The sequence below is a fragment of the Morchella sextelata genome (assembly GCF_020137385.1).
Source record: "Morchella sextelata strain SCLS chromosome Unknown scls_9, whole genome shotgun sequence".
NCBI lineage: Eukaryota > Fungi > Ascomycota > Pezizomycetes > Pezizales > Morchellaceae > Morchella > Morchella sextelata.
In genome coordinates this window covers 352,082-372,975 of record NW_025408624.1, presented here as the reverse complement: position 1 = coordinate 372,975, position 20,894 = coordinate 352,082, and the positions used below count along the sequence as shown (strand labels likewise).

Here is a 20,894-nt window from a genome sequence, read left to right as displayed (position 1 = left end):
CAACCCAAACCCTTGTCTCAGGCTGGTAAAGTTTCTTTGCAACCCATTCGAACTTCCCGCACAGAGCAGCAAAAATGGGACGGTCAACAAAAAGAAAAGACGACAAAGGCGCCGAGAAGAAGAGGAAGAGGAGAAAGAAGGCCAGAACCGACGGTACACCCCCCTCAAAAGTCTGGCCCCCTCCCCAATGCCGGGTGCTAATGCGCGCGTTTAGTTTCGAGCGATAGCGATAGCAGCAGTAGCAGTAGCGAGGATGAGGTGAAGGTCAAGAAGACCGTCGGCGGGGGTGCAGATGTCAGTATGGATGTGAGTATAGATTGGGGGCACTGGCAGCGGCTTCAATTGACTAATTATCTGCAGGATGCTGCTGTTGCGCCGTCGGTACCTGCGATGATTGAAGACGAAGAATCCGACCATGATGAGGCCGCCGAATCTACCGTCGCCGGAAAGCCCAGCGAGAAGGTTCGCCCTCTTCGCCCGTTTTTTTGATACTTATAAGAGACTAACAAGCGCAAAACTTAGAGCGGACAAATCCCACTGCAGCTGCGCGACTTCCGCGATTCGCAGGCGGACGCAAAGTTCGAGGACTACTACATGCGCCTCGTCACGGAGGAGTTTGGCGAGGACATCAACAACTTTCGAAGCGCAAAGGACTTTGGGGACAAGAGCTTGCCGCTGCTTATCAAGGCGTTGAAGCAGGGCATCAACATCTTTTCTGCGGACGAGAAGATGACGGTTGTCAAGGAGCTGGATTAGATCATAATGGTGGATTGATTTTTTCTCTTTTCTTTTCTTCTTTTTCCTTTTTTCCCTTCTTCATTTCATTTTTTCATTTAATCAAGATGTACCCCAGAATAGCAATGGCTATTGCTACATTACATGGCGTTTTTTTCGAAGATTGCATATCTTAATACCATCTGTACTGCGGAGAAGCTAGAGGAAGGAATGCCGGTGGAGGTTACTTTGGAGAAACGTTGTAGAGGGAACGCTATCTAAGGGCACAATTAAGACTATGTCGAGAGACAAGTGCCATCAGGCTAGCTGGTATCCGCTATAAAGTAAAGGTTTTGGGGAGCACCTTTTTGAAATCCCAACCAATATATACCCCCTCATGCCAACATCTCCCTTCCAAACCCACCGCAAGAACCCAAGCCCACAACACCTTTAAAAGAAAAAGAAGGAAAAACCCGGAAAGAATTACACCATGATAACAATGACAATGTCCCCACTACGCTATACCCGCTCCTCATAGAGCCGCTGTTTCCTTAAGCCTCCCATTTTCAACATAGTCCTTCGCCTGAAAGACCTTGACCTTCTCATGCTCCTTCCACATTGGCGGCGGCTTGCCGTCGCCCAGAGCCCGTTCCTCCCGGCGTAGTGCTAGCTCGGTTCGCTCGACCTTGGACGTCATCTGTTTGATGTTCTCGTTGACCCGTAGTATCAGACCCTGGTGGAAGGGGGAGGGAGGGAGAGATCAGTATATATCATCCATATACGAGGAAAAGCTTGGTACGTCCCGAGAGTGGGGAAAGGGAGGGGGAGGCGGAGGGAGGTGCCTACTTCGAGCAGGTCAATCTGCTGATACACGCTATTCAGCTCCGTAGCTATCGGGATGAGCTGTGCCGCGGCCGGCTCGATCACATTTGATATCTGGCTCTGTGCCTGAAACTCGCTCACTGTGATAAGCTTTTTAACTAATCCCTACTATCTAATAACTATTTCTAAACGAGAGAGTGGGAGTGTCACAAACATCCTGAAGGATATCCTTTTGGGCCGACATTGAAACGTTGCATTCATCGCGAAGCCGGGTTATGTTGGACGACTGTAACGAGGATACGTTCGTTGTCAGTCAAGTCAAGTCAAAGCAGTTCCTGGAAAATGTCTCAGGCAAGGCGACACAAGGAAAAAAAGACCCCCCAAGAAAAAAAAGAAAAGAAAAAGGCTAAAGCGGCTCTTCATACCAGGGGCGCAAACAGCGAGGAGCGAAGATATCCAGCTATCTCTACGGCAACCTCAGGCGGGAGGTCGAAATGCCGGGGTGGTGGTGGTGGGGTGTTCGGCATCGTGGGTGAGTGATTTCAAGAAGTTTTCAGTATGTATGCGGGGGGGGGGATGAATCAGAAAAGCGACGGAGAAAGAGTAATGTTCAAAAATAACAAAATGAATATATTGGAACGTTATATCTAGTTAAGAGAGAGACATGTGGGGGCGTGTGGATGGATGTCGTCGCGAGGTGGGAAAGAGAAAGAAAGAAAAGCTGCTATTGGAGGAGTGGGGGGGGAATCGGGAGCTTTCCAATCCTTGTGGTCCAGCCCAGCCAGTGTTTTCGCCAGAGAGGAGATGGTGAGATGCATGCAGACTGATTAACATCAAGGTCAGTTGCATCTGCCAGGTGGTAGTGGAGGTGGGTTAGGGTTGCAGATCTCTCCCTCCTGGTCTCTACTCGAGTTTCCGTTGTGGGATTGCACAGGGAATCACTCGCGGGTAAACGATCCTTGCCTGTAACAGCAGCTAACGGGTGCTTCGCCACCTGAAACTGTCAAGTGCAACACTAACATTTAAATCGCCCAGATTGGTAGAGTACTTGGCCCGTCTACGTTTGAAGCAAGTCTTTTATTTAGTACTGGCAGGTTGTACAAAGCTTCCATTCCAAATACACCCCGCAGATCCGCAACGCGTTTGGAACCGTTGATAAAACTTAAGCATAACATCCTCCCGGGATGGATCAGTACTTCTGACGTCTTATGTCCATTGTCCATGCACCTTACAAAAATACCGCCGAACCTGATCTCCCACTCCTTGCATGTACATGATGCAAGGGGTAGTCGTTTTTCTTTGGTGATATGCTGTTACTCTTACAAATACATGTAACTGCTTTTCACACAGACCGCACAACTTAAAGTTCCATTGATCGGAAACAAAACAAATCCTCAGATAATAAAAATAGAATCCCACTTCGTCAAGAGGATAGGAGAGAGAGAGAAAAAAGTCAAGAAAATAGACAAAAGAAAAATATTACAATATACGGTCCTTGGCTCGTTTCTTAACAACTAGAGTTTCCCGCCCAGCCCAGCCAGTTCGTAGTAGCTATAGCCCTTGTTATGACCACCAGATCCAGAGAATAAACTATCTTGTATCTGTACCACCGTATAGCGTGAATGAAAATGCAATTATATCACACCTACAATGCTACTGACGCCCTCCACGACGTCCTCCACGAGCTCGACCAGCACCCTACTGATCAGTCAGTAAAATCCCGCACATTCTTAATTTGGAAGGGGATTCTTACTTGGTTCTGTCCCTGGTTCTGTCCCTGGTTCTGCCCCTGGTTACCAGCGTTTGCATTGTTATTGTTGTTCGCACCGTTATTGGCGTTATTGGCGTTATTGTTGTTATTATTGCCATTGTTTGCATTACCCTGGCCGACGGTAAACTTTGTACAATCGTCTTGAGCACCACGCTGGGCGATCGGCATGAGAACAGGCTGATGGTTAGAAGCACTCGACATGGTGCAGACCCGATAGAAGCCTGCCGGAAGGCCGCCCGTTACATCTGCAGATAATAGCCCATTCCCATTTCCGGCATCATTGATACCCTTGAAGAATTCAAATTTTCCTGCATCAGGGCTATTTATTTGTACATGTAAGTAAGTTGGCAATATCATTTTTCGGATATTAAATGGACATACGCATTATTAGGTGTAAGACTGCCACCCAGGTTTTGAACAGTGACATGTGTATGTCCCACAATCTTTCCACCCTGGAGTGCTTGAGGTGCTGCATAATATGTGTTTGCAGGGTTCGTGAACGATCCGGCCTGCAGATTTGCGACTTGGACTTGTATCGTGAATGCCGTATTTGCGGCAATATCTTGACCTGGTGTAGGGGATGTGATGATTGACGATACCATATTCTGGGTCGACGGAATATCACCCATTACTATGAAATAGTTAGATATATCTCCATTTGAGGAAGCCCGGACTGAGTTTCTGCGTACCGATTCCATTGCAAGAGCCACCTTGAACCTGAAGACCATTGGTGAGTGTTTTTCCAGTGCAGAAATTTATGAAGTTTGCGGTATCGGTAGCGGAGTCGGCTTGAGCCGGATCGTCACCAGCTTCTTGACCAGTTAAAGCGGAATTTGATTGCACGTTTGCTGGGTTGAGGGCAAGGTTCGCTGCGTTGTTATTGTTGTTATTGTTATTGTTATTGTTATTCTGGTTGTTCTGGTTGTTCTGGTTGTTCTGGTTGTTCTGGTTGTTCTGGTTGTTCTGATTATTTTGGTTGTTGTTCTGATTATTCTGCCTGTTATTATTTTGATTGTTCTATTCCCAGTCAGGAGTTTTTATCACGATTATCTGGAGAGGTTCAAAGTAATTACCTGTCTTCTATCAAGAAGTGCGCGTGCATGAACATTCGATAATGTATATGCATTTGCCATCGAAAGAACCCCCAAAGTCGCCAGGAGAAGGACGGAAATATTAGGGATAAACATGACGTTAAGAAGCAAAAATGAACGTATATATAAGCTGTCAAAAGCAATGGAGTGAATTCACGATCAACGTAAATCTCGTCCGGCGAGCAAAACTACAAGAAAAAGATAATATAAGAGGAAGAAGGAAGAAGTAAAAGAAAGAAACCCCCTTTCGAACAATTCAGGACGGACGATGTAGTGCTAAATGAAAATGAAAGAAAGGTGAAGGTGGGTTTTTTTTAAACATCAAGTGAAGAAAACAAGGTGAGTCTTAAGCAAAAAGTCCAAGACCCTTGGCACGTTGGGCTTTTGGCGCTCTCCCAGGTTTTTTCTTCTGCATCTGGTGCAAAATATTACATGATTGTGTTGAAACTGTCTATCAAGACTATAACGTATCGGGTCTGTTTCGTAAGAGTCGACGTTGATGTAGGTACAAGAAAGCCATCCATGCGTGAAGGGATGAGATGTTGGCTCGGACCAGGCGGATCTGTAAGCTTTCCCTGGGGGCTTTGGAAGATGTCGGAGCTTCCTCTACCAGTCAGAAATCTCCAAAGGGGTCCAGTTGACGTTGCCAAGCTGCATATCTAGGCGCGCTCTACCAAGACGTCTACCCAGCCAGTTGGTAACAGGCTGGGTTACAGATTGGGTTGGGGTTTCATCCTGACACTTAATCCTTGTAAACCAACCATAACCGCATCTCAAGGAGGAGAACGAAGTTGAGGAGAATCGCCGTCGCATGGGAAATACAAATTGTAAACCTTAAATTATTGTCCGTCGCCTCTTTTTGGTAGTTGCGAACCATGCTCTTGGTCAAGCAACCATGTCAATACATACTGCGCCCTGTGACCACTTGCGAGAAACTTGCGGCTTCAGAAGACATCTTGATCAAATCAGTGCACCTCCTTGTTACCCCTCTGTAATAAACTCCTATCACATACGAGCTGGAGGCCTGGCTACCCGTCCGTAAGCCGCATGAAATTTGGAAGCCAAGTACATGGGGATGGGTCAGGCACTGAGGCGGATAAGAGCTACATGTAAGTATGTATAAGCTCTAACAGCGTCCGTCACGTTTGTTCGTATCTTTATTAGACCACAAATCAGGACGGACACCTCCTGGTTTTGTAGTACAGCCTATTAACAGGTAAAACTTCTTTTATTTGGAATGAAAACGCCCAGATCCGAGGCCGAGTCAATGGTATTATTAATGTGTCCCTACATTGCAGATGCACAGGGCATGTGTGCTTGCCCGTGAGGAAGCCACTCGTCGTTCTAAGAACCCCTTTTCTGCAGTGGTACTGTTAAATGGAACGAAGAAAAAGCCATGACATACTCGAAACGTGGCTGGCAGTTTCGAAGAACATTTCGTTGTAGCCGCTCTTCCGTCAATGTGTGTTCGTTCCATCACATCCGATTTTCCGGAATGAACATCAATGGCTCAGTAATGAAGGGGAGTTTGAGTAGTTGTGAATGTAGGCGTAAGATATATCCGGAGGGAGAGAGAGAGGGAAGGTGGAAAGAAAGGAAATCTCTAGGGCAGTAATTTGGCTTCATTTTAAGCGGCAACCTTAATTCAAACTTTAATAGAGCCTCATCCTTCATACCACCGAAACCTGTTACAACGTCTTTTTCTCTCTGAAAAACCTGCCAATGTTTGCCATGACATCTGAGAAAGGCTTATCTGCTCGGTCTCGGACTAAACCATTTTGTATCCATCCAGGCAACTTGGAAGTTATCCTATCAGTTATGTAGCGTTTATCAAACAATATGATAACAGCATAATCTTCGCGGTGTCTTATAGCCCTCCCAATGCTTTGGTTCACGGCTCTCATGCAGGCATTGTCATAAAACTCACGCCCAGCAGCTTTGGCAATCGCTTCCAGCTCAGAGTCAGATGGCATACTCTCGCTTGACTCTGTAAGGTAAGAGTCACGAGCAACCTTCTCCACATGTTCTAGGCGCGCGCGCCACTCGGCGGTATTGCTGTTTGGAAAAGGAAGGCCGACCATGATTATTCCCCTGCCTAGACTGTAATATCATTAATGATTTTAATCATCTTATCGTGATCCCTTTATTGGAGGTATTAGGTTGAACGTACTTGTCATTGAAATTAATTCCCTCTGACATCTTGCCTCCAACAACAGAAAGCAAGAGACTGCCTTTTCCAGAATCGATTGCTTGTGCGTAGTCTTTGAGGATGTCCTCTACACTGCTGCCATCGCTTGATTCTCTAAAAACCTGGGAGAAAGTCAGAAAATCACTCAGTATTTGGATCAAGAATTGAATACAATTTTCCTATCTGCAAGTCTTTCCCAAATAGACTTACCCATACTTCCACTAGTTTTCTTCCACTGGGATACAACATATTCCAAATATGCATAACTAGGAAAGAAACACACAACTCCATGTGGAATAACAAGACATAGATTGATGATAGCTCTACCCAAGTCTTCGATCTATATTGGTTCTTAGTGTTAATGTTCGAAAAATTTCCGAATGACATGATAATCACCATTGCAGGAAGCATACGCTTCTCGAAAGTAAACTCGAACTCTCTTCCACTAGGCCCCTTGGAAACAGGTAATGCTACCAAGTTTTCCTTTGGTATGACGTGTCCACACGAAAATGTGCGGATCCTTTCTTTTGGTAGGTACGGGAAAAGATGCATCATGTAATCATTCATCTAAACCCGATATTGTCAACATATTGGTCCTAATAGAATGGACTATAGTTTCATTTACCGGTTCCATAGTGCCCCCAGCTAAAATCACTGCTCTTGCCTCCTCTACAATCTCCTTGAAGTGGTGTGCAGGATCCAATAGCATATAACGAAAGCAAGCTACTTTCTTATCTTCCATCTTCCCGTAAAATATTCTTCCTTCGGTGGATGGGTTAGTCAAAGCTAAAAGGAACCCTTGAATATGCGTAAGAGTTGGTATCGACACATTAGATATGTTCTCGCCAGCAGATTTCTTGTGTTGTTTTTCCTGCTCTTTCGTCTCAATATGGACCACATATCCTTCAACTTTCCTTGCCAGTTTGCTTTCATTTAGGTATCTTTGGAGCTTGAAAAAGTTGAGCTGATCCATACCATTCATTGCGAGTAGATCTCCAGCAATAACCGCCCCTTCTCCTCCCTTCCTATCCAACTCCTTCAGATACGAAGTAAGTGTACTCAAGATCCGAGTCACTTGCATTACGTAGACTTTATTTTTGCCTTTCAACCGATTTCGGAATTTATTGAGATAGATTTCAAGTTGTGCTTGGCATCGCTCGAGTTGGTTGAGTGATACATTGATTGAATAGATTGATGAGATGGCGTTGATAAGATTATGGGCCTCGTCAATGACTACAATATGCCCATTAAGTGAGAGGTCGAGTGCCTCCCTGGCTGATTTCTGGAGAAGGAGGGGGTATGGTAGCGTTACGATCTAGGAAATTCTTCAGTAAATATATTTTCACTATTAAGGAACGTTGGAGATACATGCCTCGCTTGACTTGATGGTAGGCCTAGAAGCATAATAAGGGCAAATACCCATCTTCTTGCCAAGGGAAGCCAACTCTTCGATATCACGGATTTTTGCAAGTGTATGGTCTCGGAAGTCTCTGATAAGTACCTTGTCATCTTTTTCAGGGAGGAATTGACATCGCGATTCTTGAGTGCCTTTTTGATTGAAAATTAGAAAAACACATATCTCTATTTTCTACTTCTTTTAGCACATACCGGATCGCTGTAGTTCTAGGCATCTCTCATTTATCGCAGTGGGGTTTGATAGTTTCGTAACCTTTGAGTTTATACAAAGATTTTTCCGGGATCCGAGGGGAATATGTTTTATTTCCTCCTCCTCCTCTAGTTTGATTGCCTTGGTGTCTTCCTGTGCGAATGAAGGCGGGAACTTTACACGGCGAAGTTCATTGACGAATTGTGTTAGTTGAGAATGCGTTCGTGAGCAGTAAAAGATCTACATAAACAATCAATTTCACTTATCACTCACTTCGGTTTACTTACTCACTTACCTTAATTTCGTCGGGAACTTCTAAATCTTCATCCTTAATATCTGCTCCCATAGGAATGCCAAGTCTACACCCTTATTAGTCTAATTACACATCTCTTATGGGCTTCCTTACCTCTTCATCATTTCCATTACAGCCGGGGAAAAATCTCCATTGCTGTTAGATTTAGAGTCTCCCCCCTCATCTTCACTATCATAATCGTCTAGAATGAATTGTAAATCCTCATTGTCATTGCCTCCGTCAATCTCAACTTCAAGCTCTCCTTTCTATACACTTATGTATAAGTAAATTCTTGGCTAGATATGTCCTAGAGGGTGTAGAGTGATAACATACCCTTTTCTTTGCCCTACTACCCCCAATACCTAACCCTGACCTTTCTTTTTCTTTCTTTTCTTTCTCGCGTATTTTTGAGAGCCGGGTTTCTAGATCTGCTTTTTCTTGGTACAACTTTTCTTTTTGTTGTTTCTTCGCAAAAGCTCGTACCCAATCGGGCCCACCAGCAGTGCTATCTTAAGCGGAGAATTAGCCACGACCTACATATCGATTCGATGGAAAGAATACCCTTATCTATCTCTTCTAGACGGGCTTCCAGGGTTTTAGTTTTGTGGTCTCTGAGCCAAGTAAGAGAGCCACATATTAGGCTCAATGATTTACCCTGCATGTTTATATGTTTTACCTGTCAGCGGTATACAACTACAATTTTCCCTTATCTCTCTCACGCACAGTTCCTACATCGAAAGTCTGATCAGTATTGAAAAAAAAGGAAATACCGATTGTGAGGGAAACATGCCTGTTGGTGATTCAAAAATGCCGACGCAGCCATCTTCAATAGCGGAGTAGACTGCGTTCATAAAATCCAACTGGATGGGATAAGGTGTATACGGATGATGAAAGTCTCGCTCTGAGTCTGCCATGCTTATTATCTGGCCCCTGGGACTTGTAAGGTTGTTACCGAACTTGGAACGGGAACGCGTTTCTCAAAAGGTCACGTCGTAGTTGCCAAGAAAACGAGCGGTCAGAGGATCTTATCTTATCGGCGGTTCGTCCCAAACGACCTTTTAAATTTTGATATCAACACCGAAATTCCTTATTCAGTAATCAAAGCTGGGAATATTTTTCCTGATTAGATGTACATAAGTTATATTAATTATGTATGTATATGTATTAATTCCCCCCGAAGCTTATGTGTAGGTTTTTAGTACTGTTGCCATATGACTGGTTCCTGGGTCTGACAGAGCTGCACTATCTAATACTAGCCATAATATCCATAACTTTAGAAAAGGATTTTATTGTAGATTCTTTACGTTCCTTCCCTTCATTTACCCCTTTGACCGTCACATTTTAATTCAAATGGCCTACCAGTCCCGATTAGGCGATATATTAGGGAATTACCACAGAAACCCCTCAGCTCAGATCTGCAGAGACCATAAAAAGACAACACCTTCCTAGATGGGCCACTCGTAATCGCCTAATCGGGCATGGTAGGACATTTGAACTAAAAGGTGACGGCCAAAGGGATACTTGTCCCCGCTGAAAACTGACTATATACCACTTCCCGTAGAGAGTGTGTCGTTTGTTGAACGCACACTTAATTAATCTAGTATCTTCAGGCCTTCTTCCTTCCTTTGTGAGGATCCACTGCCCCCATTGATTCTTTCAGCAGCTGCAGGCTGCCAGCCAGATACTTCAGCGAACTCTGGGACGTAGGGAAATAGGTATAAAACGACAAATATATGATAAATTAATACCAGAGGAAAGAAATGTATCGAAACGTGATCTTCGACATGGACCAGTACGTACGTGACTACTCGATCAAGTACAGTACCAAAAAAGCGGGTGGATCCAGTACTATATCTGGTAAAATACCGTAGGGTTACGGTATTGTTACGGTATTGTTACGGTATTGCTACGGTATAATAGTTAGCATTCCGATTTAATTCGGAAGTTTTGCACAATTCCGTATTGGTACAGTACCTATTACATCCTCTTTTTTCGTACTGTAGCTTATAAAAGCACGTAAACAAATTAAGCACTATAAGATACCCAAATTATCTTGTATATATTAAATGATAAGGTATATTTAATACTCTTGAGAGAACAAAAATGACAAACTGAAGAAGACAATTCTGCTTGCAGAAATATGCCAAGCACAAAGAAAAGGAAAATAACAGTTCGTGTTAGTCACATCATCCTTTAACACTAGCATGATCGATCTTATAAAAGTGAAATGACAAACTAGAGCTGTACTATACTTAGAAAAGCCCTAAAGTATATATTCATTACACGAAGAACTGTACTCGGTTATTAACACTGCGCCTTGAAGCTAAAATTGACGTTGGTATTGAAATAAATGATTAACTTTATAGGATGTAAATAAAAATTGTACATGGCCTCTATACCTGAAGGCTGTAGAGCACCTATATATATAAAAACTCTCTTATCTGCTAATATTTGCTTAGGACTAGTTTCCACATGTAGTACATGTAGTCAAACTACATTCGGTATCTACATCTATGGTCTAAGGTATAAAAAACAGGGTATTGCGAAGTATCCGAGGTAATGATCTTAAGGAATAAGTAACATAGATATGTGTTCTTACAAAACCCCTAGTTACCTGGTACGCGCCAAACTATCCTCAATTGTGGATGTCTCTTTCAAAGATCTACTTCACAGGAGATCATTCGATTATCGTCACAATCACGTGAAGCGCAGTCACTATCCAACCTGTAAGATTCAAAAAATACACCCTATTCAACGCAGAACTTGATTTATCTCAATAATATTTATGCCTCGGGATAGATTATTAGTGCTCAGCCGACATGCAGTATGCGCATAATGAGATAATGCTCCGACAAGGTATGCTGGCCGGAGCTGCCAAGTGAAACCCCATATTCGTAAAGGAAGGGTCATTTGATATTAGGCACATATAAACTCAACAGGCCCAAACAAGCTTTTTGGGGGATAGAGTTGCATCGTTTTTGGCTCGAGGAGTCTATGGAACTTGAGTTTATCTATGCGTAATGCACCTACAATCATGTCAACCATGAACTCAGAAGTCGGAATTTATAGGGTCAATCTAGGGTGACAACGTAGTTTGTTGATATAGTAAGATAAATAAAGTGTGCCAAGCAAACGTCTTTGAGTTCTCGGATGTCGCAACCAAATCCTTAGAAAAATCCGCTGACTTGATGAACGCACGTAGTTGACCATGCATGACAATTAAGCTCAGGAAACCTTTACTACCGACACCTTGTTTCTTAGTCGTAAAGCATGTACTAGAAGAATACTTAGGCGATAGCACCGTTAAATTAGCCTGCAGGAACTGTGATTTTGGTATGCGACTTCGTCATATAGGATCCCGGTGGGGCTGGTTTCTCATCGGATGTGACTGATTTAGAAGAGCACGGGCAGATGAAAAAAATTGGGGTTTGTATCGAGATTTTTAATGTGACGAACGAGGCAGGTACGGGTGATTTGATTGCCCTTTTTGATAAATATATAGATTTGATGGCACTAGCCTGCGGCCCGGGTAAAGAAAGATGCGGGTTTCAGGTGTGTATCCACCTCATGGAAGGTGCGCCAGCGTATCTCGTCTTCTAAAGGATTAAGAATAGATGTTGCCAACCATAGCAGAGGCCATGAAGGGAATCTTTGTAACATCAATCTGAACCTAGCTGTAAACAAAGGGGCAACAGTCCTGTCACAGCCGTAGGGCCAGGCCGTGTTAAAAAACCGACGCTTGATATAATGGAGGGTTCGGTCATTGTATTCTGATTAGTATCATCTCCACAATGCTCCCTGCAATATTGGATTATTAAGCACTCTCCGGTACTAGATCGGGGATCTCAGCCAGGTTCCTATCATAAATAGAGTTATCTCTGCTTTCAAAGCCTAGGATCATAGAGCTAGGTAGAGGTGCATTACTTGGAGCTCTTGTTGCTTCGGCAACATCCGCAGCGAGAGCTCGGACACCTATCGCTCCAAGCATCACACCTCTTGGGCGCATGATACATGGTTATTAACCTGCTTAGGCGAGGCAACAACCACGAGCACGGCCGCAAACGACTCGACCACCTTCATCGGCGTCCGTTGAAACTACATACATGTACCTACTCTATGCGGAAGAAAAGACGACCGCTATTGCATGCCATACAAAAAGGTAGCCTTGGCGGTTTTTTGTGTGTATGCGATATCAGTCGTGTTCGAAAACGTTATGAAATGGGGGGTAATAGGTAGGTACTGTCCTGCGGTGCATCGGCGCTGATGGTGGGGACGGTGTTGCCGTCCACTGGAACTTTACCAATCCTAATGCCACCAAAATCATGGTTCTAACGGAGATACATGTAGTATTTATACATATGTTTCTCTGTTCTCTACAGAAAAACATCTCCTCGTTTATGAGTTAGCAGCGGGAGATGTCATCACACGCCTAGGGACAAAAACACCTGCCAAGAACCCCAAACCACAGATAGGAGCGATTTCCATATATTTGTATATATACCACGGAGGGATATTAGATGTGACGTAAACGTCCGGTAATGCAACTGATTTACTCCACGATGAGCTTCAAAATTAAAAGGATTCCTATCTTCTGCCCCTCCGGACAGACAACAAAGCTTTCAATTATTTCGGATTTCGGAAAAAATAAGTTTCGGAAATAATGGTGTCTACCCGCAAATCCACCCGCTCCTCCTCTGGTCTCAGCGAAGAACCGGCTGTCACCTCTCCCACAAAGCCAAGTGCTGGTCGTAAGAGAAAAACCGAAGAAGATGCACCTGAGTCGGTTATTGACGGATCAAAACACCCTACAAAGCAAGCCAAAAAAGCAACTGTGGAGGGTGAAACTGGAGCAGAGGGAAAGAATAGCCCGAAGCAAACTACACTCGATAGCGCGCTTAAGCAGCAACCGCGAGAGGATGATGCTACCGGGGACGTAATTACTGAAGAACCCAAGGGTGTCGAGGAGGCACAGGGTCAAACCCATGAAGACGAAGAGCAACTCCAAAATGAATCTAAATGCGCCATCACCGTTTCCTCCAAGCGTGAGGAAAAAGTAAAAAATTCCCCGATTATGGAAAAAGGAATAATCTATTTCTTCTTCCGCCCCAAGGTTGCAGTTGATCACGTTGAGAGTATCGATGATGTGCAGAGGAGCTATATAGTTCTTCGGCCCTTGCCATTGGGCGCAAAGCTTAACGACGGGAAGGTGGGGGATAGTGATAGAGAGAGTCACCATAGGCTTATTGTAGTCCCCAAAAAGAGATTGCCGGGACGCGGATACGAGAGATTTTTGTAAGTCCTTCTGTCAATCCAGGTCATAGGCTCGTAGGATAAATAATTGATTTGGTAATAGGACATTCGTGGAGGAACCAAAGATCTCGGCAGCCGACCTGAAAAGCCGATTTTTGAAGGGAAGTACGTATATGACGAAAACACAAGGGTAAGAAGAAGAAGCTATCCGCAGCCCCGAGGATGCAATGCATTGTGTACCTGCTAAATACGCGCCCCCTTAGAGAGCGAAAAAACTCACCCATGAAACTTATTGGCGAAGGCATATATGCTCTTGCAAAGACCGAAGAAGAGCGATCAACCCATCTGGCTTACATCCTCACACTTCCTTCCACACCGGGTGAACTTCAAAAAGACTTTGGCTTAAAATCGCGTGGATCATTTGTGGTTAACGTGAGAAACCCTCAAACACCAGCTCCACCACAAGCAGGTATTCCAGACCCCGCAGAGTATTCAAAAGAGTGTGTATTACCAAACCCCTGCAACTTTCAATATTTATTTCTATGCTAGAATAGAATAGCTTTTTGCGGATGGATTATGCAGTGTGTATGGACGGCGTGACACAGCTACCGGGATGGATATTTGAGACTTTATTGCTAACCTCAGACTTTCAATTACCGGTAGGATAATGGAAGAGTTCCGTGGCCTGAAATGGGGCGCTCTAGAGCCAAAGCATCTGGACTACAAGCACGCAGAAGTGCTGTTTATTGGTGAGAGTGGATCCGAGGTGCCGGGAGAGGGGAAGCATGAGGGCACTAGTGATGAGATGGAGAAGCTGGAGGGCGAGGATGAGGTGAGGGTTAGACACCTTGAAGGTGATGAGGCTATTTTTGCAGACTTGGAACTTGATAGGAAAGAATTTGGGGGGGTGGAGAGTACATGGTAGTGGTGGTGGTGCGGGGGACAGAACTCAAGGAATCCATCAACGATACAGTAGGGCATAGTGATAGGACCATACGGCGATAACGGCGTGTGTTGACTGAGTCAACGACTGGATGGACTAATTGGGAGCCGCCGTGGCTATGTAGTGTAATACGAATTGTGGGGAGAAAAACAAAGTTGTGACCAGCATGAGCATTTCTAGGCATCTTTTGATGTGATATGCACAGGGAAGGTACGGATAACCACGTTTTATACTTGTATACTCCCTCTTTACCGGGGTTTGGGAATATTCCGACAGCCTGGGAGTTGGTTCTGTTTGAACAAAATTCAAAATATTTATAAATTCGAGTGACCTTTAATGATTTTATTGCAGAATGCCGGTAGTAGTCGGTTCCAAAGGTTTCCGAAATGGGCTGGGACTGCACGGGATCGATAAACTACATGTAGATGTGCGAAGCGCCTCAGGCCAGCTGATTTCGGGAAGGCCTTAATAACGGTAGGAATGATGGACTCTACTGGACGAGAGGACGCTTCTGAAATCCTACCAGAAAAGCAAATACATAACCTCCATGAAAGAAACTCGGCTTTCCTATTTAAAGTCCAAGTCTTAGAAAGTGACCCGCTAGAGCACTATGGAGCAGCGTTGAATTTGATGGGATCGTCTGATGGCTCGCTCTCCAGCTGGACTAATTATAAAGTCTCGTATCCAACTCCCCTTGAAATTTATATAATTATGCTGCTGTTGAGAAAAGCTTGGATATGCAACCACAGGCTGAACGTCATTGACTGCTAGTAGCATTTAGGATAGCAGAAGTATTGGATAGCAGAGTCCCTTTGATCACAATTCACCTTTTCTTGTCACTTCTGAAAAAGCAGATGGTCGTTATCGTCACCAATGATACCGTATCTGGACAGCGCCTGGAACGTGGTCCATGAGCCACCCGAGTTTGGTTAACAAGCGTCTGTTTCAATGACCTCACCAATAGCTGTACTGGATGGGACTTTCCCTCGTTTGGCGGCGGCTGCTCCAGCGCGCATGCGGCGCCGGGCTGTCTTGCTAGACTCTTAAGTGAAATCAAATTTTCTTTTTGAAGTTCGTTATGCAGCTGCCTCGGGAGTTCAACAGTACAAGCGGCCGAAGAGAGGTGGAACTCAACCATACAAAACCTTCGCCTCAAATTGATCTTCGAAATCTTGTCTCTCCTTCAGTCTCTTGGTTAATTCAAATCGCTTAGGCTATCTACCTGCACAATCGGAATCAACTTTGACAGACACACCCGCATAAACACTTTCGCTGACACCCCTCCTAGGCTCCCGCATTCATCCCAGGTCTAGGTATTTGTCGGGTGGGAGTAAAAGTACTTGTACCCGGACGTATCCATTTCCCCCCCATCTTTTCACCCACCATCGTTCATATCACTCCAGCAGTAGACTTCTCTGGTTTTCATATTTCCACCTCGAACCTACCAATCACTCTATTGTCATCAACTCAATGGCTTCTTTAAGAATTTCTCGCTCAATTCTCGCCAGAACCCCTCGTAGGTTCGTGGCGGAACCTCTGCCCCGCTTGCCCCACCATGTCTTTTTGCCCGGAGTGAGACACAATTCAGCTGCCGCAGTTGCAACCGCGCATTCCTTCATTGAACAGGATCACCACCATCATGATAATCATCACCACCATCCGTCCGCTACTGTCTCAATTTCCCCAATCAAACCATTGGAAACTCCTCCTATTCTCCGCGGGAAGGTCAGTCCGGAGAAGATCGTGGCCCAGGAACTCAGCCATCTCAAACAGCAGATTCAAATGCTCTGCTCAACTAATATCGCTGGACTCGACCTGACTTCAAAGTACTACCTCGAGGCCAACGGAAAGCTTTTTCGTCCTATGGTTATTTTCCTTATGTCTAGGGCAACTGCTGTGGCTCCCAAAAAAGATGGCTGGAAGACAGTGAGTGCCGCTTTGGAGAGAACATTTAACAACCCAGTGGCTCCTGCCAAGATTCTCCATGATCTCAACCCAGACTTCGCATCTCTTTCGTCTAAATTGATGCCCGTTGACATCCTTGGAGGCCCAGGTCAAGGTGTTCAAGTCCTCGGAACACAGCGCCGTTTAGCAGAGATTGTTGAGTTGATTCACACTGCGACTCTTCTTCATGACGACGTCATCGACCATGCAGAGACTCGGCGTGGTAAGCCATCTGCCAATGTTTTCAGCGGCAACAAACTTTCCATCCTCGCAGGCGATTTCATGTTGGGTCGCGCATCAGTCTACCTTGCTCGTCTTCGTGAGCCAGAAGTTATTGAGCTTCTTGCCGAAGTCATCGCTGAGTTAGTTAAGGGAGAGTTGTTCCAACTTCAAAACACTGGGACCGACTACAATTCACCCGATTACCTCAAAGAATCTCTCGACTACTATCTCGAGAAGACATACTTGAAAACTGCTTCGCTCCTTTCAAAGTCTTGCCGCGCCGCTGCAGTTTTGGGTGGTACTACCGATGAGGTTTCAGAGGCGGCCTATATCTATGGAAAGAATTTAGGGTTGGCCTTCCAGCTTGTTGACGATATCCTCGATTACACTAGCTCTAGTGAGGAGATCGGCAAGCCTGCAAGTGCAGATCTTGAACTTGGACTCGCAACAGCTCCAGTGTTTTATGCATGGGAGGAGTTTCCGGAACTTGGACCTATGATTGCCAGACAATTTTCTGAGCCCGGTGATTCTGCTAGGGTAATCACACTATTCACATCCAGTCTACAGAAAGTTTCCTAACATGTATGTTCTATCTAGGCCCGTGAGTTGGTTCACAAAAGTCAAGGTATCCAAAAGACCAGAGATCTCGCCCGATCTTTCTGTGAAACTGCCCGCCAAGCCATTTCTGTCTTCCCCGACACCGAGGCCCGAGCTGGTCTGGATGAGATCCTCAACAAGGCTCTTGGCCGCAAGAAATAATCGAGCAACCGAAAACACATCGAAACCTATTTGCTGGACGATATGCCATAACGAAATAATGTCTGTGCTTGGAAAGTAAGGATTTGATGGATCTGGTTGTGTTATTTTATACTAAACTGTAGATATCCCTTTTTATTTCACTCCTTCCTTTCCATTCTTTGGGGTTTAGCTTGTGTACGTTTATTTTTGTATATAAATTTCCTTTGTTTCTTACTGCTACTGTTTATGAGATCTTGTCGTGGTGTGTAAGGGTTTTTCGGTCATTGCCACTGGGGCTTTCTTTTGTATCGGATCTGGGGTTTCTTCGTTAAGATGGGTCTTATTATCGAGTATGAGTTTCTTCTATGGTTGCAATCTTGGTTTGTTTCAGTAACTGGTGAATTATATTTGGTCTAGGGTTTTAGTCACTATATTTTCTTTATGATCTCAAAGAGAGTTCGGATGTCAAATTCGGTATAGAAGTGTTTTGCTCGAAGTTCTCGATGTGCCTCAAGATAGGTGTCGAAATACATACATATGAATATAGGTCTTTTTAAAACGGAAAGTTTGAATCCAAATATTCCGTCAATTTGATCATTACCCTTGTACTGGTATATATCCCCAAGAAGTCGAGAATATCTATTCCACTTGCCCCTTTCGTATTGCCAGTATAAATTTCGTTTTCTGGTGATTGATGAATCCCTTTTAAGTCTCTTAATTCCTTCCTGACGCCTTAACTACATTTTGAGCTTATATCGACCCGCTACACGAACCAGGGGTTCGAACCCATTAATACGAAATTCAGTTCCCGCCGTAACAAATCTCGGTTAGGCCTGATACCACATCCGCATATAAGATTCCAGGGCAGTAAGATACCTCACTCCAGAGCCGGGTTTTTAGGCTCTTGTAGTATATTTTCAAGCAGTTGCAGTAACTACAGTTATGATTATTACATATGTACGTACGGTGCTAGAAATATGCCTACTAAACTAGAATTGTTGTTGTGTCTATGTGTAACAGTGCGATAGTCCGTCAATGGGACTGGTAATGCGCCGTTGTCTAAGAATTCAAATGCGTTCGGCATCCTGCAGCTGGGAAACCGAAGTGAGTGATGGGTGATGATCAACTAGACAAAATCTAGACATGTGCGCTAATGTCACTAGATAGCGTCAGATCCTGAATTCTATCAGTTGTTAAGCAGGTATTTTGAGTTTGTCATTACCAGAAAAAAAAGTTCAATGCCCCTTTGTACATACAAGTAAGTGTACGTGTTAGAATGTGAACCTAAGTTACACAGCCTAAGGCAATAGGCTCCCTTCGACGTCGAAGCATCACATAATCTGAGGAGCCACTAGGTAAAAGCACTTTCTTTAGTTCTAAAGTACGTACCTGTTCTTCTCATCTAGCTTCAGTGAGCACTTCACCTCGTCTCCGATAACTTATCTGGAGAATACCACGGAGAATACCACCGGCCAGATATGCCTCCCAAGAAAGAGAAAAAAGAGCACCTTGCCGGTGATCAAGGTGAGTGAGGGAGAGGCTCTCAGCTCATGTTTACTTTTTTCATTCCAGAGCCGATATTAATCTGTGTTCCTGCATCACACAGCCAATGAGCTGATCATCGACTACCTCCGTCAACAAAATCGACCATATTCTGCTACAGGTAAGCCATATTTGCTCGCTTCTTTTGGGGTAATCTCCGTCAGCTGGTGTTTGTTTTCAACTAATAGTAGTTAAGATGTTAGTGCAAACCTTCATAATGCAGTTACTAAAAGTTAGTAACAACTCCGAGGAGAATTAGACCTCTCCTTCTAAGTGGATGAGTCTTTATCTCTAGCTTTCAGTTACTGATAAAAAACCGAGCAGCTACTGCGGCAAAGATATTGAAAGAGCTCCACGAGAAGGGAGAAATCGAGGGAAGAGCTTCTGGAAAGCAAATAGTATATCACGCTATCCAGGTCTGCCACCTCTTGTTTCATCTGACCTATGCAGCAAATACCTTGTCTGACTCATGGAAATATTTTGTAGGATCCTAATGATTTTGCGAGTACAGAAGACCTGAAGGCTATGGACGAGAAGATTGCGGGTATGTATATGGTCTTCTCTTCGGCTGTTTCATGCTTTTGAGTATTTGTTCCCAGAGATACTCAATAGCTGAAGCTTCTACAGTGGTGGCGAGTGTGGCTAAGTGAAACGTCTAGGTACCAAGCTCAAGATAGTCAAGGTGAAAGCTGAGCTCAAGTCGCTCCAAGGCACCCTGAATACACTCAAAGCAGCACCTACAGTTTCCTCACTCTGTGAGACTGTTGGTGTTCTTGAAGCCGAGATTCAGAAACTTGAGTCTTCCCTGAAGCCTATTAGAGCAGGTCCCGTCAAGTCTATTTCTGCTAGTGAAAAGGCTGCCATGGACGTCGAGTATGTCAGGCTTGAGACTTTGCTGAGGCGGAGAAAGAAGACGTTCAAGGAATTCTGGGGGACAATTTGTGATGGCTGCGGGGATTTGAACCCCAGTGACCTTTGGGTAAGTCTGATCGTGATCACAATTCATGAACCTCTCATACTCGTACGACTCCTTTCTTTCTAGCGCCAACCCCATTTTTAATGTCTTTATGGATATCTTCTCCGGGACCTATCAGCTCCTTAGGTTTTCTTTGAAATACCTCTTTATACCACTCAGCCCCTCTGATATCTATCATTGGTTTTTATTTTATTTTTTCATGGTCGGACCATGTTGAAATACACCGTGAAAAAGAGAGACAGTGTCGATCTTGAGCAGCGGTTATGTACATAGTTGCGCAAACCATTGGTCACGGACACTGTCTCTTTTGTCGAGAAATGTGGGGAAGCGGGTGATGGCGCGCCGTTTACTTTTTCCTTGCCTTGTATTTTTCTTTTTGCGGCTTTGATCGTCCGGCTCTGACAGTGAGCAACTTCTTTAAACACTCTCTGTCGTGTTTCGGTGTTGGGTCGGGGACGTTCCATGTTTTGTCTCGTTCGGCCCGAACGAGCTTTGTATATCTGCAGTTTCTTGCGAACCAGAAGAAGCATGTTCCCGCACGCATGCACATGAACACGCACACATATTTGCTAACCCTTGAAAAGGAACGCCTAGGTTTGGAAGGAGATTCTTGAAGCTCAAGGAGGCTTGGAGAAACGTTACTCAAGGCTGTTGACATGAGTTTAGAAAGGGAAACTCGGGGGCATCTACATGTAGTCCAAAAGACAGGTCTGTTCGGACCGGATAAAAACATGATCTGTAATATTATCATTTTCTAGGTACCATACGATAATCTATTGAATTCCTCAGCACCTC

General features: G+C 44.5%; 7 protein-coding genes across 7 annotated transcripts; 4 read left to right on the top strand and 3 right to left on the bottom strand.

Moving 5' to 3' along the window:
• Window positions 1-74: 74 nt before the first annotated feature.
• Window positions 75-756, top strand: H6S33_012786 (uncharacterized protein; the record flags this gene model as incomplete). The annotated part of the gene is made up of 4 exons (XM_044844596.1): window positions 75-153; window positions 215-306; window positions 361-462; window positions 523-756. The coding sequence occupies 4 exons, from the start codon at window positions 75-77 to the stop codon at window positions 754-756; spliced, it is 507 nt and encodes a 168-aa protein (XP_044694495.1).
• Window positions 757-1,246: 490 nt separating this feature from the next.
• On the bottom strand, window positions 1,247-2,063 carry H6S33_012785 (uncharacterized protein; the record flags this gene model as incomplete). The annotated part of the gene is made up of 4 exons (XM_044844595.1): window positions 1,247-1,447; window positions 1,561-1,662; window positions 1,751-1,822; window positions 1,962-2,063. The coding sequence occupies 4 exons, from the start codon at window positions 2,061-2,063 to the stop codon at window positions 1,247-1,249; spliced, it is 477 nt and encodes a 158-aa protein (XP_044694494.1).
• A 1,126-nt stretch (window positions 2,064-3,189) lies between these two features.
• H6S33_012784 (uncharacterized protein) lies at window positions 3,190-4,494 on the bottom strand (the record flags this gene model as incomplete). Its single annotated transcript, XM_044844594.1, has 5 exons — window positions 3,190-3,234; window positions 3,290-3,626; window positions 3,689-3,938; window positions 3,997-4,324; window positions 4,381-4,494. The coding sequence occupies 5 exons, from the start codon at window positions 4,492-4,494 to the stop codon at window positions 3,190-3,192; spliced, it is 1,074 nt and encodes a 357-aa protein (XP_044694493.1).
• A 1,592-nt stretch (window positions 4,495-6,086) lies between these two features.
• H6S33_012783 (uncharacterized protein) lies at window positions 6,087-9,145 on the bottom strand (the record flags this gene model as incomplete). Its single annotated transcript, XM_044844593.1, has 12 exons — window positions 6,087-6,498; window positions 6,569-6,708; window positions 6,759-6,926; window positions 6,983-7,153; window positions 7,212-7,901; window positions 7,959-8,134; window positions 8,195-8,432; window positions 8,488-8,551; window positions 8,599-8,750; window positions 8,818-8,993; window positions 9,046-9,069; window positions 9,139-9,145. The coding sequence occupies 12 exons, from the start codon at window positions 9,143-9,145 to the stop codon at window positions 6,087-6,089; spliced, it is 2,418 nt and encodes an 805-aa protein (XP_044694492.1).
• A 3,999-nt stretch (window positions 9,146-13,144) lies between these two features.
• H6S33_012782 (uncharacterized protein) lies at window positions 13,145-14,659 on the top strand (the record flags this gene model as incomplete). The annotated part of the gene is made up of 4 exons (XM_044844592.1): window positions 13,145-13,776; window positions 13,838-13,924; window positions 13,998-14,234; window positions 14,398-14,659. 4 exons carry the CDS (start codon window positions 13,145-13,147, stop codon window positions 14,657-14,659), a joined length of 1,218 nt encoding a protein of 405 aa, XP_044694491.1.
• A 1,488-nt stretch (window positions 14,660-16,147) lies between these two features.
• On the top strand, window positions 16,148-17,602 carry H6S33_012781 (uncharacterized protein; the record flags this gene model as incomplete). The annotated part of the gene is made up of 2 exons (XM_044844591.1): window positions 16,148-17,380; window positions 17,441-17,602. 2 exons carry the CDS (start codon window positions 16,148-16,150, stop codon window positions 17,600-17,602), a joined length of 1,395 nt encoding a protein of 464 aa, XP_044694490.1.
• A 1,457-nt stretch (window positions 17,603-19,059) lies between these two features.
• Window positions 19,060-20,713, top strand: H6S33_012780 (uncharacterized protein; the record flags this gene model as incomplete). The annotated part of the gene is made up of 7 exons (XM_044844590.1): window positions 19,060-19,105; window positions 19,188-19,244; window positions 19,320-19,355; window positions 19,448-19,539; window positions 19,610-19,667; window positions 19,783-20,102; window positions 20,684-20,713. The coding sequence occupies 7 exons, from the start codon at window positions 19,060-19,062 to the stop codon at window positions 20,711-20,713; spliced, it is 639 nt and encodes a 212-aa protein (XP_044694489.1).
• Window positions 20,714-20,894: the final 181 nt, after the last annotated feature.